Consider the following 20,710-nt stretch of genomic DNA (forward strand, 5'->3'; position numbering starts at 1 on the left):
GCCAAACTGCAGTCAGGTCAAGACCCTGGTGAGGACGACGAGCACGCAGATGAGCTTCCCTGAGACGGTTTCTGACAGTTTGTTCAGAAATTCTTCAGTTGTGCAAACCCACAGTTTCATCAACTGTGGGTTTGGCTGGTCTCACATTATCCCACAGGTGAAGAAGCCTAATGTGGAGGTCCTGGATTGGCGTGGTTACACATGGTCTGTGATTGTGTGGCCGGTTGGATGTACTGCCAGATTCTCTAAACAACTTTGGAGGTGGCTTATGGTAGAGAAATGAACATTCAATTCTCTGGCAACAGCTCTGGTGGACATTCCTGCAGTCAGCATGTCAACTGCACGCTCCCTCAAAACTTGAGACATCTGTGGCATTGTGTTGTGTGACAAAACTGCAAATTTTAGAGTGGCCTTTTATTGTCCTCAGCATAAGGTGCACCTGTGTAATGATCATGCTGTTTAATCAGCTTCTGGATATGCCACACCTTTCAGGTGGATGGATTATCTTGGCAAAGGAGAAATGCTCACTAACAGAGATGTAACAAATTTGTGCACAATTTGAGAAAAATAAGAATTTTGTGCGTATGGAAAACGTCTGGGATCTTTTATTTCCGCTCATGAAACATGGGACCAACACTTTACATTCGTTTATATTTTAGTTTAGTTTAGTTAACACCTGTAAAGCTGTCTGTTTCCTTTAGGGATGAGGGAGAAAACACAAAAACAGTGGAAATATTGGTATTGTGCAAAAATGTTTTACATTTTAGTCATTTAGCAGACGCTCTTATCCAGAGCAACTTACAGTAGTGAATGCATACATTTTTTCTCTGTACTGGTCCCCCGTGGGAATTGAACCCACAACCCTGGCGTTGCAAACACCATGCTCTACCAACTGAGCCACACGGGACCAAAATGTCATCAGTTTGACCAGTTTTAAGGAAATGAAAAGCTGAGAAAACTTGGGTGCATATTTTATGTGGTTGAAATACTGTCTGCTTGCATAACAAGTGTCAAAGATAAGACAGACACGCATTCACATTTTCTCAAGAGATGCTGAAAGAAAGATATCATATTTCTCCACTCCTGTTCCCGAGACAAAATTAACATTTGTTGTATCATTTTACTGCAGTTAATATTATTTTACGCTACATGTGAAATTGTATAGGCCTACAGTCAGTGTCCATATTTCAGTTACTATTCCATTTAACCCATATGAATTTAAATTAGGAATATTATGTTTATTCATGGTTACAGGGATACTTGTAAGCAGGATAACAAAGGTGCATGTAAACAGTTTATCCCGAATACGACCTTAAGCGGGATATGAGCTACTATCCCTAAAACTGCGCGCATGTTAACGTGGTCACTATATCCAAATATCTGTTTTTATGGCGTCCCTTGAACATGTGGCATAAAACAACCAATCAACGCTCTTGCGTGATTAAGTTTTGACCTCTGAACTCTGGTCAGCAACAACAGAGTGAAGATGGCGGAGGTTGATTTTGGTGACTATGAGCTCTTTGAACAATTGGAAGAGAGTATGCCTGTTGCTACTCACATTCGGTTTACGGAGGAGGGTGGAGAGGAAGGCTCTGAGCTCAATGAAAGATTGGAGGAGTGTGAGGAGACAATCCGGAGTCTAATAGAAGAGAATATCCTTGTGTGAGATGCTAGCGGGTGCTAGCTAGCCACCATGTCTGTGGCCTAACTTTAGCTAGCAAACGAGGCATCTTTATTTCACCGCTCAACCAGTCACTGGTTGGACGTGCCTCTCGACAGCATTTCAGATCACTAACTTGCAAACTATTTTGTCATTGCAGCTAAAAAACATACTAGCTAGAACCCAAGCAAAAAACATCGACAGAAGACTAGGACGCTAACTCCCTAGCCGAATAAACTCAACGATTTACGATGGATTAGAGCGGCAACTAGTGTGGGTGGACTGGAGCTCCGAGATCACATAAAATTAAGTTATCAAAAACTACTGATTTCAGCACCGAAAGAATATCCTGCAATTGCACATAAAACCTTAATTTTATGTGACATCTGACACTCGTCGCCGCTCAAATTCGTTAATCGTGGAGTTGAGTTTAATCTGCTAGTAACTCCCAAATTTGGTGGGGGAACGATAACGTCAGCCTAAAACTGTTACATTTAGTCACTCTTGATTAAACACTGCAGGGTTTATGTACAATGCTAGAGGCAGATCCACTTTCCATTCATCCAATTATAAATAGTTTGTGGTTAAAACTGAATAACCTTTTCCAAACAAACTAGCAGATTGGTTGAACTTGCTTGATATCTGTTTTGATCAAAAATGCCACAGTATTATTTTTCTTAACCTATTGTCCACATCAAGAGTTGAAGAGAAAATTGAAAGTTTTCGCAAGGCCAAGGTAAGTTATTGTTGCGCTACTCACTACAGGCATAACCTGTGTGTAATGTCCTCATTCAAATGTTTTTCTTCCAGTGGCATTAATGTTGAAAACATCAAGATTGATGGGCCTCTTCTCCAGATCCTTTTCGCCAATAATAGCATCTCAAAGTAGGATTTATTTTTGGTTTCTTAGTAAATTTCTCCAATGATTTTGTAACTTTATTTCTATATCTATGGGTGTTAACATGTGAACTGTTAATCTTCTTTTCCCAGGCAATGCCGTCAAGAAATTGAAGACTCCATCTGTAGTATTGTTCAGAAACATCAGCAGCAGGGAGAAGTTGAAAAAGGAAATCCCTCCGGCAATGTCAACCCTCAGGTACATTTTCGGATTTGGAGATGGTCTTGCTCAAGCTTCAAAGAAGAAAATATGTTTTACAGGGAAAATATTTCACATCTGTTTCCTTCCACATGCAGTCTTCAAGTTTCATTATGGAAGAAGATCAGAAGACCAAGACCTGTGGCATCAAAAAGATTAAGGAGGCCTTCAGTGTGGGTGTTTGTCATTTAAAAAAAATAAAACATCTAGGTGTCTGTCCCCTGCATGTCTTGTGAAATGCACCATTTGCATTTGTTTGTCTGGATATATTTGTGTCTTTTTCACAGATGGTTGGAAGTGTCCTGTATTTCACCAGTTTCTGTGTGGACAAACTTGGACAGCCCCTGCTTAATGATAACCCCCAGCAGACAGAAGGATGGGAGGTTCCAAAGTATCCTCAACACTGCTTGCTCTGCTCTCTGTGGACAGCCCTGTGTCCTTCAGTCACTTCTTTTTTCTAAAATGACACATTTCAGTGTAGAATCCAGCTTTATTTGTTGGAGAACGTCAACTGAAAAGAAATCTCACTTTTTGAACCATTATCTTTTCTATCTTTCATTGGGTGTATTAATGTACATGGTAGTCGGTATATGAGTAAAAAAGTGTGCTGTTTTGTTACGTACGTTGAAACTACAGTTGCATCATTTAATTGAGTTCCTTAATTGTTGCAAAGATATCAGCAGGTCTTCAGCCAGGTCATCGCCTTAGATGGACAGGAAGTACAGATGAAAGAGAAAAGGTATAGCAGCGGTTTTGTTTTTTATGCAGGAAATATCTGTACATTTTATTGTTGCTTTTGTGCCTACACTACAGACCTAAGCCTTGTTGTTTCAACTGTGGGTTGGATGGTCATCAACTGCGAGACTGTCCTCAGGTAAGTCTTGAATATCATTTGACTTTAATATGTATCTTATAACATGAAAGTTGTTTACTTACCATGGGCAGACAGAAGAGCTTAAACCAGGTTTGATACCTGATCAACAGCTCTGTTCGTTTCCTCTCTTAGCCAAAGGACATGGCCAGAATCAATGAGAAGCGGAAGGAGTTTTCTCAGGGTAACCAGGGCAACCTGAGCAATCAGCGTTACCATGCTGAGGAAGTGGAGGAGCGATTTGCCAGATACAAACCTGGAATCATGAGGTAAGGCGCATTTGAAATGTCTGAAGGCACTGACACAAACTAATTTGTTTTCAGTTATTGCAAGGTCTAAGGGAAGTTGTAGAACTAGGGTTTTTGGTATCGCAAATCTGTTACCCTTTGCTTGTGTTTCTGGCATGGATCAGTGAGGAGCTGATGTCTGCACTGGGAGTTGAAATGAACGCTCTACCCCCTCACATATACCGCATGAGGCGGTTAGGCTACCCACCTGGCTGGCTTAAGGAGGCAGAGATGGAGAACTCAGGTCTCACGCTATATGATGGGAAGGGTAAGATTTCACCCGGAGAGACCATAACCACTTTACTAAACACTTGCTTTGCAGTTTTTGTTGAATCACTGATCTTTCCTGATTCTTAATTAATATTGGGCTGCTGTGTATTTAAATTGTGTTCACCCTTTATAGTGTCAAAAGATGGAGAACTAACAGAGGTTGACCATGGACAAAGTATTTCCTATGATGTTTCCAAGCTAGTAGATTTCCCAGGCTTCAACATATCTGCACCACCTAGTGTGAAGGATGTAAGTCTTCTTGAAATCAGTTTGCTGGCCATCATTAGGGTACAAGCATACCGATTTTTGCCACCACTTGTAGACCTTTACAACCAACATTTTCCCCCTGACTTTTAGGACTACAGGCTATATGGTTCTATTCCAATACAGCATAACCATATGAGGCAGAATTTTGCTGACTATCTGTCCAACAATTTTCCAATGGTAACTACAATTCTCCTATTCCACATTTTAATAAATTGTTTGTCCACTGTATGTGTGCACACTATAAACTAATATATTTTGCCAATAGCCTGGTGCCAACTGCAATAAGAGACTGCATGAATCCGAATCAACTCCGCAGCAGACGAAGAAAAGGAGATCTGATGCCAGGAGTTCAGATATGGATGTTGATTCAGGTAGCGGTGTTATTATTCCAGGTGTCTGAATACAATGTATAAACAATTACTCTATTGCAACCAGCAGATAATTCTGCTTTTCACTGTCATGACTGGGCGGTCTGTCTGTTTGCAGAAAACAAAAGTCACTTATGTTGTATGTGTGCAATGGCCTCCCTGCTCTGGCAGTGCATAACGCTTGTCAGTGTCTGTTTCCAGACCAGGATACTACACCCCGCCGCCACCGGAGCTCAGACAGCTTCCAGTTCCAGCCCCCGCTGCCCCCCGACTCACCATCCTTTGGTTCACCCCCTCCCTTACCTCATGGTACACCACCAGCCACTCCCACTCCACCCCCTCTTCCTAAGGGAACACCTCCCCCCACACCCACTAATGGTTCACCGGCTCTACGGGGACGCACGGTGGGAGTGGGTGAGGAGTCTGTAGGTGGGGAGGAGGAAGAGCTGACACTGGAGGAGCTGGAGGAGCAGCAGAGGCTGATCTGGGCTGCATTGGAAAATGCTGACACCACCACCAACAGTGACTCTGAGACACCAGCTGTTGGAACACCCCTCCCCAGCTCGCCCAGCGTCTCCACACCTGCCCAAGTCGACACTGAAACTGAGATGGAGGAAGGTGAGGCTGAAGATGAGGAAAAGGAGGGATCTGTGGAGGTTTCCAGCCACAACAGTGATGAGCAGATAAGTGTTGATCCATCTTCTAGCAAATGTCAGGATGATGCTGAAGATAAAGGCAAGGTGGTTGAAGATGAGAGCAGCTTGTTGAAAACACCAGTCCAAGAGGAGAGCCCTATGAGTCCTGAAGCTGCTGCAGATAGAGGCAATGTGCTTGCACAGAGGCCCAGCTTGCTGCAAACACCAGTCCAACAAGAGAGCCGTCAGCCAGACCCCTCAGATCAGGATGCTGTCGAGGGAGATCTGTCTGACTCTGTGGGGAAGGTAACAGCCGTGCCTCACCGGAGTAGGTTCGCACATGGCATTATTCCCTTTGAGGAAACGCCAGAATTCACTGAGGTTGCTGAGGCCACCGGGACATACCTTCGAATCCGAGACTTGCTGAAAGGTTCCCCTCGAAATATGGCGAAGAAAAAGTGAAAAGACTGGCTTGAATTAAAATCCAGGGATTCTTTTGCATAAACACTTTTATTTTTTATTTTTTTTTAACAAATCTGTGGTATTCATACACTTTTCTTTAAGTGTGCCACAAAAGTTGGAGCTGAACAGTTTGGTGACTAGTCATTCAAACTTAATTTTAATGGTTTATTTTTTTGGTACCAAAATGAATGTATTTTATGCGTATGAGTTAGCTGTGGTCTATAAAGACGCAAGGTTTTTTAGAATACTTTTTCTTTAAGGAAACCCCATAAGCCAGTTTTGGCGTGTCTGTTTTGCCATTCACATAAAATCATTTTTGTAGCAATGACACCTCTATATTGCTCTTTTAGGTGTAAAGATAAGATTTTATAAAATGTTTTTCCTCTTCTGTTTTTAACATCGATTGATCATTTTTCTATGACTCTTTGCAGTCTTGGCGCCTCTTCTCATGGTTAAAGTAGCCTCCCATTGGCTACTCCTATCAAATAAGGACATCTTCATCTCGATTTTAAGTTCATTTGAAACTTGGTTGGATTGTTGAGGTGATTTTTAACTGGATTATTTTAATTCTATTTTGACACAGGAAGTTGGTGTCTTAATTCAGAATTTCACTACAGCAATATGGCTCTGCTTAATATTGCATGTTTATTTAAAAAAGTAACAACCATTGTATGTCTTTTCGTCAGCGTCATAGACTTGGTTAAGCATCTGGTTATTGCTACTAAATAATGGCACTAGAGAGCAGCAAAACCTAATTTGACATTTTCAGGTAACCATATTAAATTTGACTAAGAGCAACTTGTCTACAGAAGTGTCAAAGGAGATCGGCCTACTTCAATGGTCAATGGTTTGTTTTCGTTATTCTAAATTAGACTGTCATTGTAGTTTTGCCATGGAATGGCTGAATTAAACGTACACAGTATTGGGGAGGCTGCTTGCAGTATGAATTTCTCATGTTTCTGTTATTAAATAGTGTTAAAGGTTATAAACCATTTGGAGGGCTGATTTTTAAGGGCCGTGCCCTGATGGTGCTTGATGGAGACTGGCCAAAATTAGATCTAGAAATGGACTGGTCTAAAGCGTTGTTCCATTTCTTTACTACCAGCCCTGCTCTAATATAGCCTTTCATAGTTGAAATGATTGGTCTGTACAGTATGTGTTTTGGATGGTTGAAATTGTACAACTGTTCTCTCCAGTCAAACCATGTAATAAGTACGTTATTAGAAAAGAACCCAACTCTTACCAGAATTTGAACGGTAAAAGGAAGCAAGTTCCACACAGGGTTTCAAAATCACTACAGGGAATTGCCTATGGATTTTTTTGAAAAATATTTTACAGAAATGGCATGCTCAAAAAATGGTAATCCGAGCAAATGGTCCTAATTGAAGTGTGTAAATGATTTTTACATTTACATTTACATTTAAGTCATTTAGCAGACGCTCTTATCCAGAGCGACTTACATTTTTCGTCTTGACAGACGAGCAATAATAATGCAAGTTTAGTAGCTTGTTTAAAAAATATATATTTAGCAAATGGATCTTATAACCTATTGCGTGTTCGTATAACAATTCTGGTAACTTATTGTTCAATTTGTGGTCTAGTATTAGATTTAAAAAAAAGTACTGTCTAAAGGGGCGAGACCATTTTACGTCATTGCATCACTCAATCAGCACCTCGGTCGGACTCGAAACAGAAGGCTTCGGTTGGAGAGACAACTCAGCAGTGTCTGTGGGATTGTTTCTATCTAGCTTTTCGTCAAAGAAATAGTTCATACGAGAGTGCCACAGGTAAGGATTGGTGAAAAGACTTGCATCCGCTATCTCACGTTAGCTTTATGGTTAGCCGGGCGGGCCCTCCGCCAGGTCAATGAGCCCACAACAACCCACGGAGGAAAAGGGAGTTGCTAAGCCCCATCTTAGCTCACGGCTACATCGTTTAGCCTACTGGAGGTAGAAGCCAAGCCAGCCACTACCACCTGGGCCTTCAAGGTTAGCTAGCTAACAACCGGTAACTAACCACATTTTCAGCATGTTTTGATTTGGAGATATGTTAACAGAAGACTTGATTTTAGATTTTTTTTTTAAATTAACCAGAGATCATAATCGCTAGTTCAAGACCGGTTGTCTGTCAGCGGTGACATTGCAGTACGATTCGGCGTTCGGACCTGTGATTCCGTCAATCAGTAGAACTAGTTAACGTTAGTTTTCTTAGTAACGTTAATGGCAACCCATTGTCAGTGTGCCATGTTTGCGTGGCTTAGGAAAGCTAAAATAGTATGAAAACGTAGCAACTGGGTAGCTAACTTTCGGAACGCCATGTATTTGTCAGTTTTCTCGAAACTTCTTGATAGCCTTGCTGCGAGCAGAGACGGGAAAATGGATCATTAGTTTAATCACTGTTTTCTCAAGTGTAATGATAACTTAGTATCGTAGCTAGCGAGCTGAGTTGGCAGGCACAGGCCTGGCAGAGTATAGCTACTAATGTTAGCTAACTCGCTTGTGTAGTTTTTTTGCGAGACGATCTACTAGCAAGTGTTTCAATACATTTAGATTTGGTTAACAATCGAGTTTTCTTCAAGTTCGCATCATAGCACTTTTCGAAGGTACTGTCAAACGATGTCCAGATGTGCCACCTCATCGACCACACTGAAAACAACACACTGGAATGGTAATGCGTCAGTGGGACTATGACACGTGGGAGATGTCCCAGGGAACCGTTCGAATGGACGATCATGAAGAACAACGCAAACTCAACGAACCATATGTCTCTGTCAGCTTGCTTATTTATACCTTGCTAGCTAACTTCAAGGAAATGCTATTCGGTGGTAGAAAAAGTACCCAATGTCATACTTGAGTAAAAGTAAAGATACCTTAATAGAAAATTACTCAAGTGAAAGTCACCCAGTAAATTACTACCTGAGTAAGTCAAATTATTTGGTTTTGAATATATAAGTATCAAAAGTAAATGTAACTGCTCAAATATACTTATCAAAACAAAAAGTGAAAGTATAAATTATTTCAATTCCTTACATTAAGCAAACCTGACGGGATGATTTTCGTGTTTTAGTTTATGGATAGCCAGGGTCACACCCAACACTCGGACATAATTTACAAACGAAGCATTTGTTTAGGGAGCCTGCCAAATGCGAGGCAGTGGGGATGACCAGGGACGTTCTCTTGATACGAATTGGACCACTCCGGGCCTGCTAAGCAATCAAAATGTAACGACTTTTTGGATGTCAGTGAGAATGTATAGACTAAAAAGTACATTCTTTTTGGAATGTAGTGGAGTAAAATGGTAGTGATTAAAATCACTTGATACTTTGTACCTAACCTCAGGTCAAGGTAATCTATTCTATGAATGAATGAATTACATTTTCATGTTCGTGTCAAATCGCCAGTTGGCATCCCATCCCATCCCTTACTTATGGGGCTAATTGACACACAAACATTAAATTGATTCACAGTGATAATTATTCCTGTGTTTTGGTCAGTGCACACTGCATAAAGAATGAAAATAACCATAATCTACTATTATGTATTGATTTATCTAAGCAATATTAGTAACTGTGTGTTTCAAGCTTTGATTGCTGATTGGCTGACAGCCGTAGTGTATGAGACTGTATACCACAGGTATCACAAAACATTTCTATTTAGTGTTCTAATTACGTTGGTTAGCAATAAGACACCTCGGGGGTTTGCTATATATGGGGAAAGGGGGGGATACCGAGTCAGTTGTCCAACTGAATGTATTCAACTGAAATGAGTCTTCTACATTTAACCCAACCCTCTGAATCAGAGAAGTGTGGGGGGCTGCCTTAATCGACATCCACGTCTTTGGCGCCCGGTTAACAGTGGGTTAACTGCCTTGCTCGGGCAGAACGACAGATTTTTACCTTGTCAGCTCAGGGATTCGATTCAGCAACCTTCCGGTTACTGGCCCAACACTCTAACCACTAGGCTACCAGCCACCACATGGCCAATATACTACAGCTAAGGGCTGTGTCCAGGTACTCCACGTTGCGTCGTGCATAAGAACAGCCCTTAGCCGTGGTATATTGGCCATATACCACACCCCCTCATGTGTTATTGCTTAAATAATAACCATAGAGTAGTTAAAATAACAAAAACAAATAAATACAGAAAAATGAAACGGAAGACATGTGTAAACATATCTGTGACCTTGACTTGGTTTCAGTGCTTGTTTGACACTGACCATGCTCTCAGTTTAAATTCTTCAGTAATGATTAAATGATAAACCTGTTTGGGTGACATTTGATCATGAAAAACATCTGCCTAGTTTTTGGCCTCATAATTGATAGAGTTCAGCAGAATGGAGAACTTCAGGCTTAGGTTTCTTTTTATGCTTGGATCAAAGTCCACAAACAAGGCTCAAGAAGTTTGACCTCTACCGGTAACAGAAGCAGGTGCACCGACCAAGGTTTATTTGACCTTACGTTCCTCTGTGTTCTGTACAAGGCTCGGTGGTGGATCTGACCCTGCTCTCAGCCTCAGGGCTGTACTCTGCAGAGGCAGCCAGGCCCTTTATATACTCAGGGGAGAAGAGCTCAGGCAGGTTTTAGGTTGCCAACAGTTAACCTGGTTTCCTCACTTCCTCATCTCAGGTGCCCAAGAAGTGAGGACTCTTTGGTATTGGCCCTGCTCTGAAAGCTCATTTGAATTGCTAGACTAGAGCAAGATAAGTAACAGAAAGTGTGCCAGTGAGCTGACCATTTATTATTGAATAATATCTATGGCCTTGAGTCTGGTGTTTGACTACCATCTCTGATTTACAGCAAAACCATCAACAAACAATAACATAACATACCACTACAAGAAATTAGTTTACAGTTTAATTGTTTTCACATGAATCTGCTAAATGTTAAAACAAACCAGCCAGGCTTGTTTGATCTCATTTGTTTAATTTTTTGATCCAAGAAAGTGCTGGTTGTCTTAAACTCCTGCTTTGCTCACTGTACTACTGATATTTCAGAATTGAGTCGATCCCAAACTGAGCTGTCTGTTGAGGCTATTGTTTACGATTTAATATGTACGATTTCTATGCCTGCTATGATGAAACTGGCCCTTAAAAAAGAACAGTTATTTGGTATTACAAGTAAACCCAACAATGCTTTTTGAATGTCCTAAAGTTTAGTCTTTTTTAAAGTACAGTCAACGCTGGAGGAAAAATGTGTCTGTATTGATGAGCCTATTTCACAACCAAGCCATGAAAACAAACTTTTTTTTTTTTTTTTTTTTTGGGGGGGGGGCATTAGGCCTAACTCAACTCTAGCTCTAGAAGACAAGTGCTGAACCAGGCTGGTTGTGTTCGTGTTGGCCTATCAGAGGTTGTAAGTGGGGAGGTATTGGGGGTGGCAGGATCCTGCCTTTTTGTTAACAGCTAATGAAGTGTCTGTGCTCCGCACACCTTCTGCTGCCATCACTAAGGGGGCTATATAATGACCCCCAGTAGATGTTCCTCAAAGAGAAGAGCTGGAGCATGTCTTTAGTGCGTTCAATATGTGGTGGGGGGCAGCAGGGGTGTATGTAATTCGAATGTGTGATGTGGTGTTCACACTTTCTACAGTCGAACAGTGTACAATATTGGGAAGCGATTTGAGGGAGGACAGGGACATAGTAGGCCTTATGATTATGATTACCAAGAAAACCAATGAGAGTGCAGATGGCACACAGCTCAGCTCCTTCCATTGTTTGTGATTATAGCCACTCGCTCGGGCAGGCTCTTCAAGAGATGTGGCAGGTGCCAAGGCTCTTCTTTAGGCTAAGCCTGCCCACTGGCTGGTGCACAAGTCAAGACTAGTCAAGTGCTATTCTTTTAGACCAAGAGCCATGAGTCCCATGCTGAGTGTCCCTGCATGTCCCTGAATCTCTTTTTCAGCATGCAATTGTTAACCACACAAAGCATATAGGGCACATTTGTTTTTTCTGCACTTTGATTTCCCACAGCTTCATGTTTGTTACAGCACCCCACAGAATAAAGTAGTACTAACATGGTTATAGTATTGTAACAAGTTATAGTTACAAAGAAAATATGAGGTTATTTGCCCTGATATTCTTTCATTCCGTTATAGGCCTAATTATATTCTTGGTATTTTCTTTGGAGGGAAATCGGCCAGGAATCTGCATCAATACACTAGCAACACTGGCATTTCCATTGAGACAATGATGGGAAGAACGGCTTGCTTAGTACAAGGTTGATGGGACAGCCCATTTCATTGCTATTGTGGTGCATCTAATGCAGAGAAAAGTTGGACTGTGTTCCCTGGCACAGATATTTTGACCTTGTCCTTAGATTTAAAATTCCTGCTAGAACTTTTATTATTATTTTCACCTAGCCTACATTATATTGGACCAGGTTGGTTAGGCAAGTAGTCTTGTCTGATTCTTGTACATTCTACAACCACAGTCTGTTGTAGGGTTGAATATTTTCCTTGTATTTAAAAAATGTTCCATCCTGAGAATAAATATATTTTCTCCATGTTAACCCGGTATTTCCCGCTGAAACCGGAAGTGTCATTCAAAGCATTATAAAGCATATAAATAGGCCTATGTCTGGATTTGATAAGAGCTTTGATCGAAAATTTTAAGGAGCCCTAGCCCAAATGATCATGCTGTGATCCAACACATATATGATATAGGCTGCTGCACATTACACAACTAGCTATATGCTCTCTTGGGTAAATAAATGAAACTAGCTCCTGTAGGCTAATCTTTTTCAATGTAAATTGTATTGCTGTGCTGTATTATATGGACTGGAATTACGTACATCGTTCAAACCATGTTAAAGCAGAGAACATGGGATTATGGTGCAGCACATGTAGCCTACAAAGCTACAAGTATAGGCTAGCAAATTTGATTTTCATTTTGAAATATAATGGGGCCTATTTGTATAATTAATAGGCTGACTCATACACAACATGACCAAAAATATGTGGACACCTGCTCGTCGAACATCTCATTCCAAAATCATCGGCATTAATGTGGAGTTGGTCCCCCCTTTGCTGAAATAACAGCCTACACTCTTCTGGGAAGGCTTTCCACTAGATGTTGAAACATTGCTGTGGGGACTTGCTTCCATTCAACCACGAGCATTAGTGAGGTTGGGTACTGATGTTGGGTGATTAGGCCTGGCTCGCAGTTGACTTTCCATTAAATCCCGAAGGTGTTCGATGCGGTTGAAGTCAGGGCTCTGTGCAGGCCAGTCAAGTTCTTCCACATAGATCTCAACAAAACTTCTGTATGGACCTCGCTTTGCGCATGGGGGCATTGTCATGCTGAAATAAGAAAGGGCCTCCGCCAAACACTACAGTTGGCACTATGCATCTGCCAAACCCACAATCTTCAGTTGGACTGCCAGATGGTGAAGGGTGATTCATCACTCCAGACAACACGTTTCCACTGCTCGCTCTCTTTACACCACTCCAGCCGATGCTTGGAATTGCGCATGGTGATCTTAGTCTGGTGTATGGCTGCTCGGCGACGGAAACCCATTTCATGAAGTTCCCGACGAACAGTTCTTGTGCTGTTGCAACCGAGGACAGACAACTTCTACATCCTTTAGCACTTGGCGGTTCCATTCTGTGAGCTTGTGTGGCCTATCACTTCGCGTCTGAGCCGTTGTTGCTCCTAGACATTTGCACTTCACAATAACAGCACTTACAATTGACCAGGGCAGCTCTAGCAGGGCAGAAATTTGACGAACTGACTTGCTGGAAAGGTGGCAGCCAATGACAGTACCTGTGATTTCTATTGGCTGCTGCTGTATTTAACATTCAGAAACAAGAGCTTGCGTACCTCTTCAAATAGTATATTGGTATAAGAAATGCAAAAAGAAATTATGTCCAGCAAGCTATTCAAGTCTATCTTTTCCTACATGGGACTCCAAGAGCTAAGGAGCGACACCAGCGATGGCTCAGGTGCGTATTGTGCAAGAGACGGAGGCTATAAGTTAGAAGCTTATTATGCATGACCCATCATTAATTACCTAAATATAAGGCTAATACTGCATTGAACGTATTAGCTGAAAGAGGTAGGCTAGGACATTGATTGATATATATCAATCTAGAACAGGATTATCTATTTGAATGGAATTGATGGAAAGAAAGACTGCGAGAGGGTACTCACGCGGTGCACTGACTTAAACCAACGGTATTCGAGTGATAGTTTTTTTTTTATTGCAGCTGCAGTGTTTTAAAACAGCCTATCTTTACAATGAAAAAAATTAAGTGATCCCTGAAAGCCGGATGGAGATGGGTCAATTAAACGTGCATTCAGACTTTATATTATAAACTATGCTGCAGCAAATGTAGGCCGACCTGTAGCAAAGAGAGACCATGGTAAGATGATAGATCTACATGGATTGTGAACTGCGCTCCAATCTGAGATGGTCTGTACCTACCCTGAGTTTTGTTGTTCCATCATGCAGAGGCTGTAGAGAAGCCAGATTTAGGCATTGGATATAATTTAACGCTTCCATTTCACGCCATGCTGTTCCTATAAATATTTTATTATAATTTACTGGTTTCTACAGTTATTTATCCCATGAAAAGAGAGTGGTTTTGTTCTGTAAATCTCAGTAACCGGGTTCCTGCCATTCAACCCTAGTCTGTAGTACCAAGTGGTTAAACACTCTTTTCAAGATTTATGCCCTGAGACAAGTAACTGTTTACAAGTGCATCCATTTCTCTGAGAAAGTGAATTACTCTTTTTGCCCTTCATGAAGGGAATGGGGAAGTGGAGGGTACAGTACATTGCAATTATTCATAATAAGCAAATTAGAGGTGTCATTTAGTGAGGCTTTTTCACCACTGATGTCAGAAAAAGTATATTGTACAGTGAAAAATGCAAGGTCCCTTTGCCTTTTTCCTGCATTCAGAGAACTAACTAACTGTCAGAGCAATGCTTCCCTACTGTGCATGGTTTAGCTAAGCCAGATATGCTGTAGATAAGCTCCTGCAACAAGTAATCATACATGGAAGTTGATTATCTCTGTTTTGGGCCCTCAAATCAGTTTCAGAAGTAAATTTGATTTACAGAACACGTCCTCTTCCAGTCCCCACCCATTTCATGTATCCAACAGAGCACCAAGGTTATGTTTATTTTTACAGTGCCGTCTTCATTAAAAAACTATTTGGAAGTACAATTGAATGTTGGACCAGCAAGCTATCTGATTTTTGATATCTCCTAAATTTACAGCATGCACTGGTGGAGTTCGTTGTGTAAATTCATAATAAGTGCTTTACTTTCCGCAGGTGGCATGTGAACCCAGTGCCATAGGAAACATGTAATGAGACACTAAAATACAAAATGTCTGCACACTACAGGAAGGGGGTCAAACAAGCGGTTCAGCAAATGATCCTGGTTTGAAAGTAAGTTTAAATTTAAACAAATCAAAGTTAATTCATTTAAATTAACCTGGATGGGAATTATTTTAATGAAAATACCCTGACTAGTAACCTAGTTTAAGAAGTTGGTATGGTAACTTTTCCATAGTACCATGTCATTTTGCACATTCATCACTAGGATATGTGAATTGCCCAAAACCTGCATTGACAGAACATTGGTGTTTGGCTGCCTTCCTAACGAGAGATTAGAGTGGGAGTCAGGAGCAAAGGATTAGGCCTACCATTACCAGCTGACTACACCAGGGATAAACTGAAAGCTGAGAACATTCTCTCACTTTCATAGGCACAAGACGTCCACAGTTTCTAAATGTAAGGCTCAGGTTTCAAATCTAGAAATTGCTGGTCTATTTGGGAAAGCAAGTTGACTAGCATTTTCCAAACATTGCTATGGATTCAAGACATAAGAAGTTTGCGACGCAATGTACGAGACATAGTCATGTTTTTGGGGAGGTTGTTTTTTGTTAAATACTGTTACAGCTTTGAAAATGTAGGCCTAGACATTTGGGGTAAAGTGGCTCTTTTTTTATTTGTTATAGAGTAGACAGATAGTGAGTACATAGTGAACTTATCTTAAATAGAACAGGCACAACAATAGATAGACCCCTCTACTCTTTCTATGTATCCTCTCATTATTCGCTGCCACAAAGATATCAATAATTTCTGTGATTTTTCCTTGAGGGCCTGTGCTCGTCCTCCTGACCTCGGGGCACTAATCAGTGTCATTCAAAGACACAGCGAGGGAAAACTGGAGTGCTGCATGGAAACTGGGTCAATGCTGCTGACTCACCCTTTATTCTGTGCTTCTGAGAGATCTATTTTGGCATTCAGGCAGATGTGTGTTTGTGTGTGAGAGAGCGCTCGATAGATCTAGGCTTTTGTGTCGGTGACTTAGCTGCAAGATCTATTTTGAATTATTTTAGTTAGCAGTTTTCCGTTATGCAAGGCGACTTGATAATGTTAGATGCTCTCACTCAGAGGGCTGGCAGCATAATAGTCAGGGAAATGGATGTAGGAAGTTGGAACTATTCCATTACGGATGTTGCTTCACCTTATAGCCTAAAGAGTACGCCAGATGTAGAATGGTTGTGTAGGCAATGGGGTCCTATTGGATGACATTCTGTAGGACCACATACCCCCTACTACTACAATAGTGCATAGTTTGTGTTGCAATAGCAGCAGTACTGCAGTAGTGTGTGGTTGACCTCCAGGGGTAAGGTGGTAACTTGATATGTGCAGGCTGGAGGCTCACTGCCCTAACCTTGCTGTCCACCTGCTGCTCTGTCTCTTAACCACAGGCATTATTTCAAGGCTTTGGAGTTCCTAACTTGGTGCAAGTCTTAGCAGACTGTCAATAAAATTCCGTCTGACCTACCTTCAGTACCACACATGTTGCCACTCCCGGGCCAACGGCTTCATCAAAGGCTAACTGCTAGCTTGCTTGCCCCGGTCTGCTAACTGCTAGCTTGCTTGCCCCGGTCTGCTAACTGCTAGCTTGCTTGCCCCGGTCTGCTAACTGCTAGCTTGCTTGCCCCGGTCTGCTAACTGCTAACTTGCCTGCCCCGGTCCGCTAACTGCTAGCCCCGGTCTGCTAAGTGCTTGCTTGCTAACCCGGTCTGCTAACTGCTAACTTGCCTGCCCCGGTCCGCTTACTGCCAGCCCCGGTCTGCTAACTGCTAGCTTGTTTAGCCCTGGCCTACTAACTGTTAGCTTGTTAGCAACGGCCTGCTAACTGTCTGAATCGCCGTGTCCCCAGTCAGCCCAACCACTCACTGGACCCATATGTTCACTTGGCTACGCATGCCTCTCTCTAATATCAATATGCCTTGTCCATTACTGTCCTGGTTAGTGATTACTGTCTTATTTCACTGTAGAGCCTCTAGCCCTGCTCAATATGCCTTAACCAACCATGTTGTTCCACCTCCTACATATGCGATAACATCACCTGGTTTAAACGTCTCTAGAGACTATATCTCTCTCATCATTACTCAATGCCTAGGTTTACCTCCAATGTATTCACATCCTACCTTACCTTTGTCTGTACAAAATGCCTTGAATCTATGCTATCGTGCCCAGAAACCTGCACTTTTTACTCTCTGTTCCGAACATGCTAGACGGCCAGTTCGTATAGCCTTTAGCCGTACCCTTATCCTACTTCTCCTCTGTTCCTCTGGTGATGTAGAGGTTATTCCAGGTCCTGCAGTGCCTAGCTCCACTCCCCAGGTGCTCTCATTTGTTGACTTCTGTAACCGTAAAAGCCTTGGTTTCATGCATGTTAACATTAGAAGCCTGCTCCATAAGTTTGTTTTACTCACTGCTTTAGCACACACTGCCAACCCGGATGTCTTAGCCGTGTCTGAATCCTGGCTTAGGAAAACCACCAAAAACCCTTAAATCTCCATCGCTAACTATAACATTTTCCGCCAAGGTAGAACTGCCAAAGGGGGCGTTGTTGCAATCTACTGCAAAGATAGCCTGCAGAGTTCTGTATTACTATCCAAGTCTGTACCCAAACAATTTGAGCTTCTACTTCTAAAAATTCACCTTTCCAGAAACAAGTGTCTCACTGTTGCCGCTTGCTATAGACCTCCCTCTGCCCCCAGCTGTGCCCTTGATACCATATGTGAATTGATTGCTCCCCCATCTATCTTCTGAGCTCGTGCTACTAGGTGACCTAAACCGGGACATGCTTAACACCCCGCCCATCCTACAATCTAAGCTTGATGCCCTCAATCTCACACAAATTATCAATGAACCTACCAGGTACAACCCCAAATCCGTAAACACGGGCACCCTCATAGATGTCATCCTAACTAACTCGCCCTCCAAATACACCTCTGCTGTTTTCAATCAAGATCTAAGCGATCACTGCCTCATTGCCTGCATCCGTAATGGGTCTGCGACCAAACGAACACTCCTCATCACTGTCAAACGCTCCCTAAAACACTTCAGCGAGCAGGCCTTTCTAATCGACCTGGCCGGGGTATCCTGGAATGACATTGACCTCATCCCGTCAGTAGATGATGCCTGGCTATTCTTTAAAAGTGCCTTCCTCACCATCTTAAATAAGCATGCCCCATCCAAAAAATGTAGAACTAGGAATAGATATAGTCCTTGGTTCACTCCAGACCTGTCTGCCCTTGACCAGCACAAAAACATCCTGTGGTGTTCTGCATTAGCATCGAATAGCCCCCGTGATATGCAACTTTTCAGGGAAGTTAGGAACAAATATACACAGGCAGTTAGGAAAGCTAAGGCTAGCTTTTTCAAACAGAAATTTGCATCCTGTAGTACTAACTCAAAAAAGTTCTGGGACACTGTAAAGTCCATGGAGAATAAGAGCACCTCCTCCCAGCTGCCCACTGCTCTGAGGCTAGGAAACACTGTTACCACCGATAAATCCACTATAATTGAGAATTTCAATAAGCATTTCTCTACGGCTGGCCATGCTTTCCACCTGGCTACCCCTACCCCGGTCAACTGCCCGGCACCCTCCACAGCAACCCGCCAAAGCCCCCACCATTTCTCCTTCACCCAAATCCAGATAGCTGATGTTCTGAAAGAGCTGCAAAATCTGGACCCCTACAAATCAGCCGGGCTAGACAATCTGGACCCTCTCTTTCTAAAATTAGCTGCCGATATTGTTGCAACCCCTATTACTAGCCTGTTCAACCTCTCTTTTGTATCGTCCGAGATTCCCAAAGATTGGAAAGCTGCCGCGGTCATCCCCCTCTTCAAAAGGGGTGACACTCTAGACCCAAACTGCTACAGACCTATATCTATCCTACCCTGTCTTTCTAAGGTCTTCGAAAGCCAAGTTAACAAACAGATTACTGACCATTTCGAATCCCACCGTACCTTCTCCGCTATGCAATCTGGTTTCCGAGCTGGTCATGGGTGCACCTCAGCCACGCTCAAGGTCCTAAACGACATCATAACCTCCATCGATAAGAGACATTACTGTGCAGCTGTATTCATCGACCTGGCCAAGGCTTTCTACTCTGTCAATCACCACATTCTTATTGGCAGACTCGACAGCCTTGGTTTCTCAAATGATTGCCTCGCCTAGTTTACCAACTACTTCTCTGATAGAGTTCAGTGTGTCAAATCGGAGGGCCTGTTGTCCGGACCTCTGGCAGTCTCTATGGGTGTGCCACAGGGTTCAATTCTCGGGCCGACTCTCTTCTCTGTATACATCAATGATGTTGCTCTTGCTGCTGGTGATTCTCTGATCCACCTCTACGCAGATGACACCATTCTGTATACTTTTGGCCCCTCTATGGACACTGTGTTAACTAACCTCCAGACGAGCTTCAATGCCATACAACTCTCCTTCCGTGGCCTCCAACTGCTCTTAAACGCAAGTAAAACTAAATGCATGCTATTCAATCGATCACTGCCCGCACCTGCTCGCCCGTCCAGCATCACTACTCTGGACGGTTCTGACTTAGAATACGTGGACAACTACAAATACCTAGGTGTCTGGTTAGACTGTCTCTCCTTCCAGACTCACATTAAGCATCTCCAATCCAAAATGAAATCTAGAATTGGCTTCCTATATCGCAACAAAGCATCCTTCACTCATGCTGCCAAACATACCCTCGTAAAACTGACCATCCTACTGATCCTCGACTTCGGTGATGTCATCTATAAAATAGCCTCAAACACTCTACTCAACAAACTGGATGCAGTCTATCACAGTGCCATCTGTTTTGTCACCAAAGCCGCATACACTACCCACCATTGCGACCTGTACGCTCTCGTTGGTTGGCGCTCGCTTCATACTCGTCGCCAAACCCACTGGCTACAGGTTATCTTCAAGTCTCTGCTAGGTAAAGCCCGCCTTATCTCAGTTCACTGGTCACCATAGCAGCACCCACTCGTAGCACGCGCTCCAGCATGTATATTTCGCTGGTCTCCCCCAAAGCCAATTCCTCCTTTGGTCATCTTTCCTTCCAGTTCTCTGCTGCCAATGACTGGAACGAACTGCAAAAATCTCTGAAGCTGGAGACTCATATCTCCCTCACTAGCTTTAAGCACCAGCTGTCAGAGCAGCTCACAGATCACTGCACCTGTACATAGATGGGCTGCTTACAGATGGGCTATCTATCTATCTATCTATCTATCTATCTATCTATCTATCTATCTATCTATCTATCTATCTATCTATCTATCTATCTATCTATCTATCTATCTATCTATCTATCTATCTATCTATCTATCTATCTATCTATCTATCTATCTATCTATCTATCTATCTATCTACCTCATCCCCATACTGTATTTATTTATTTATTTATCTACCATTCCAGTGTTTTATTGTAATTACTTCGCCACCATGGCCTACTTATTGCCTTAACTTACCTCATTTGC

At 42.4% G+C, this 20,710-nt stretch overlaps 2 protein-coding genes across 10 annotated transcripts in view; both read left to right on the plus strand.

The window, feature by feature from the left end:
- The first annotated feature begins 1,440 nt into the window (after positions 1 to 1,440).
- Positions 1,441 to 6,857, plus strand: LOC115164476 (zinc finger CCHC domain-containing protein 8). The gene is made up of 14 exons (XM_029717007.1): positions 1,441 to 1,652; positions 2,354 to 2,396; positions 2,471 to 2,545; positions 2,651 to 2,756; positions 2,855 to 2,929; positions 3,044 to 3,147; positions 3,430 to 3,495; positions 3,570 to 3,630; positions 3,763 to 3,896; positions 4,040 to 4,182; positions 4,318 to 4,433; positions 4,542 to 4,628; positions 4,717 to 4,822; positions 5,021 to 6,857. The coding sequence occupies exons 1-14, from the start codon at positions 1,487 to 1,489 to the stop codon at positions 5,914 to 5,916; spliced, it is 2,178 nt and encodes a 725-aa protein (XP_029572867.1). The 5' UTR covers positions 1,441 to 1,486; the 3' UTR covers positions 5,917 to 6,857.
- Positions 6,858 to 7,561: 704 nt separating this feature from the next.
- The window catches only part of LOC115164471 (CAP-Gly domain-containing linker protein 1), a 48,153-nt gene continuing 35,004 nt past the window's right edge, over positions 7,562 to 20,710 (plus strand). For 4 of the 9 annotated variants that reach the window (XM_029716991.1, XM_029716995.1, XM_029716996.1 and 1 more), the window contains exon 1: positions 7,563 to 7,703. The gene's annotated coding sequence lies outside the window, so the exon portion shown is untranslated. Of the gene's footprint in view, positions 7,924 to 15,187; positions 15,305 to 20,710 lie in introns of all 9 variants that reach the window. The other 5 variants (XM_029716994.1, XM_029716998.1, XM_029716992.1 and 2 more) reach the window with 5 other exon arrangements.

The sequence above is a fragment of the Salmo trutta genome, chromosome 27 (assembly GCF_901001165.1).
Source record: "Salmo trutta chromosome 27, fSalTru1.1, whole genome shotgun sequence".
In the NCBI taxonomy this organism is placed as follows: Eukaryota; Metazoa; Chordata; class Actinopteri; order Salmoniformes; family Salmonidae; genus Salmo; species Salmo trutta.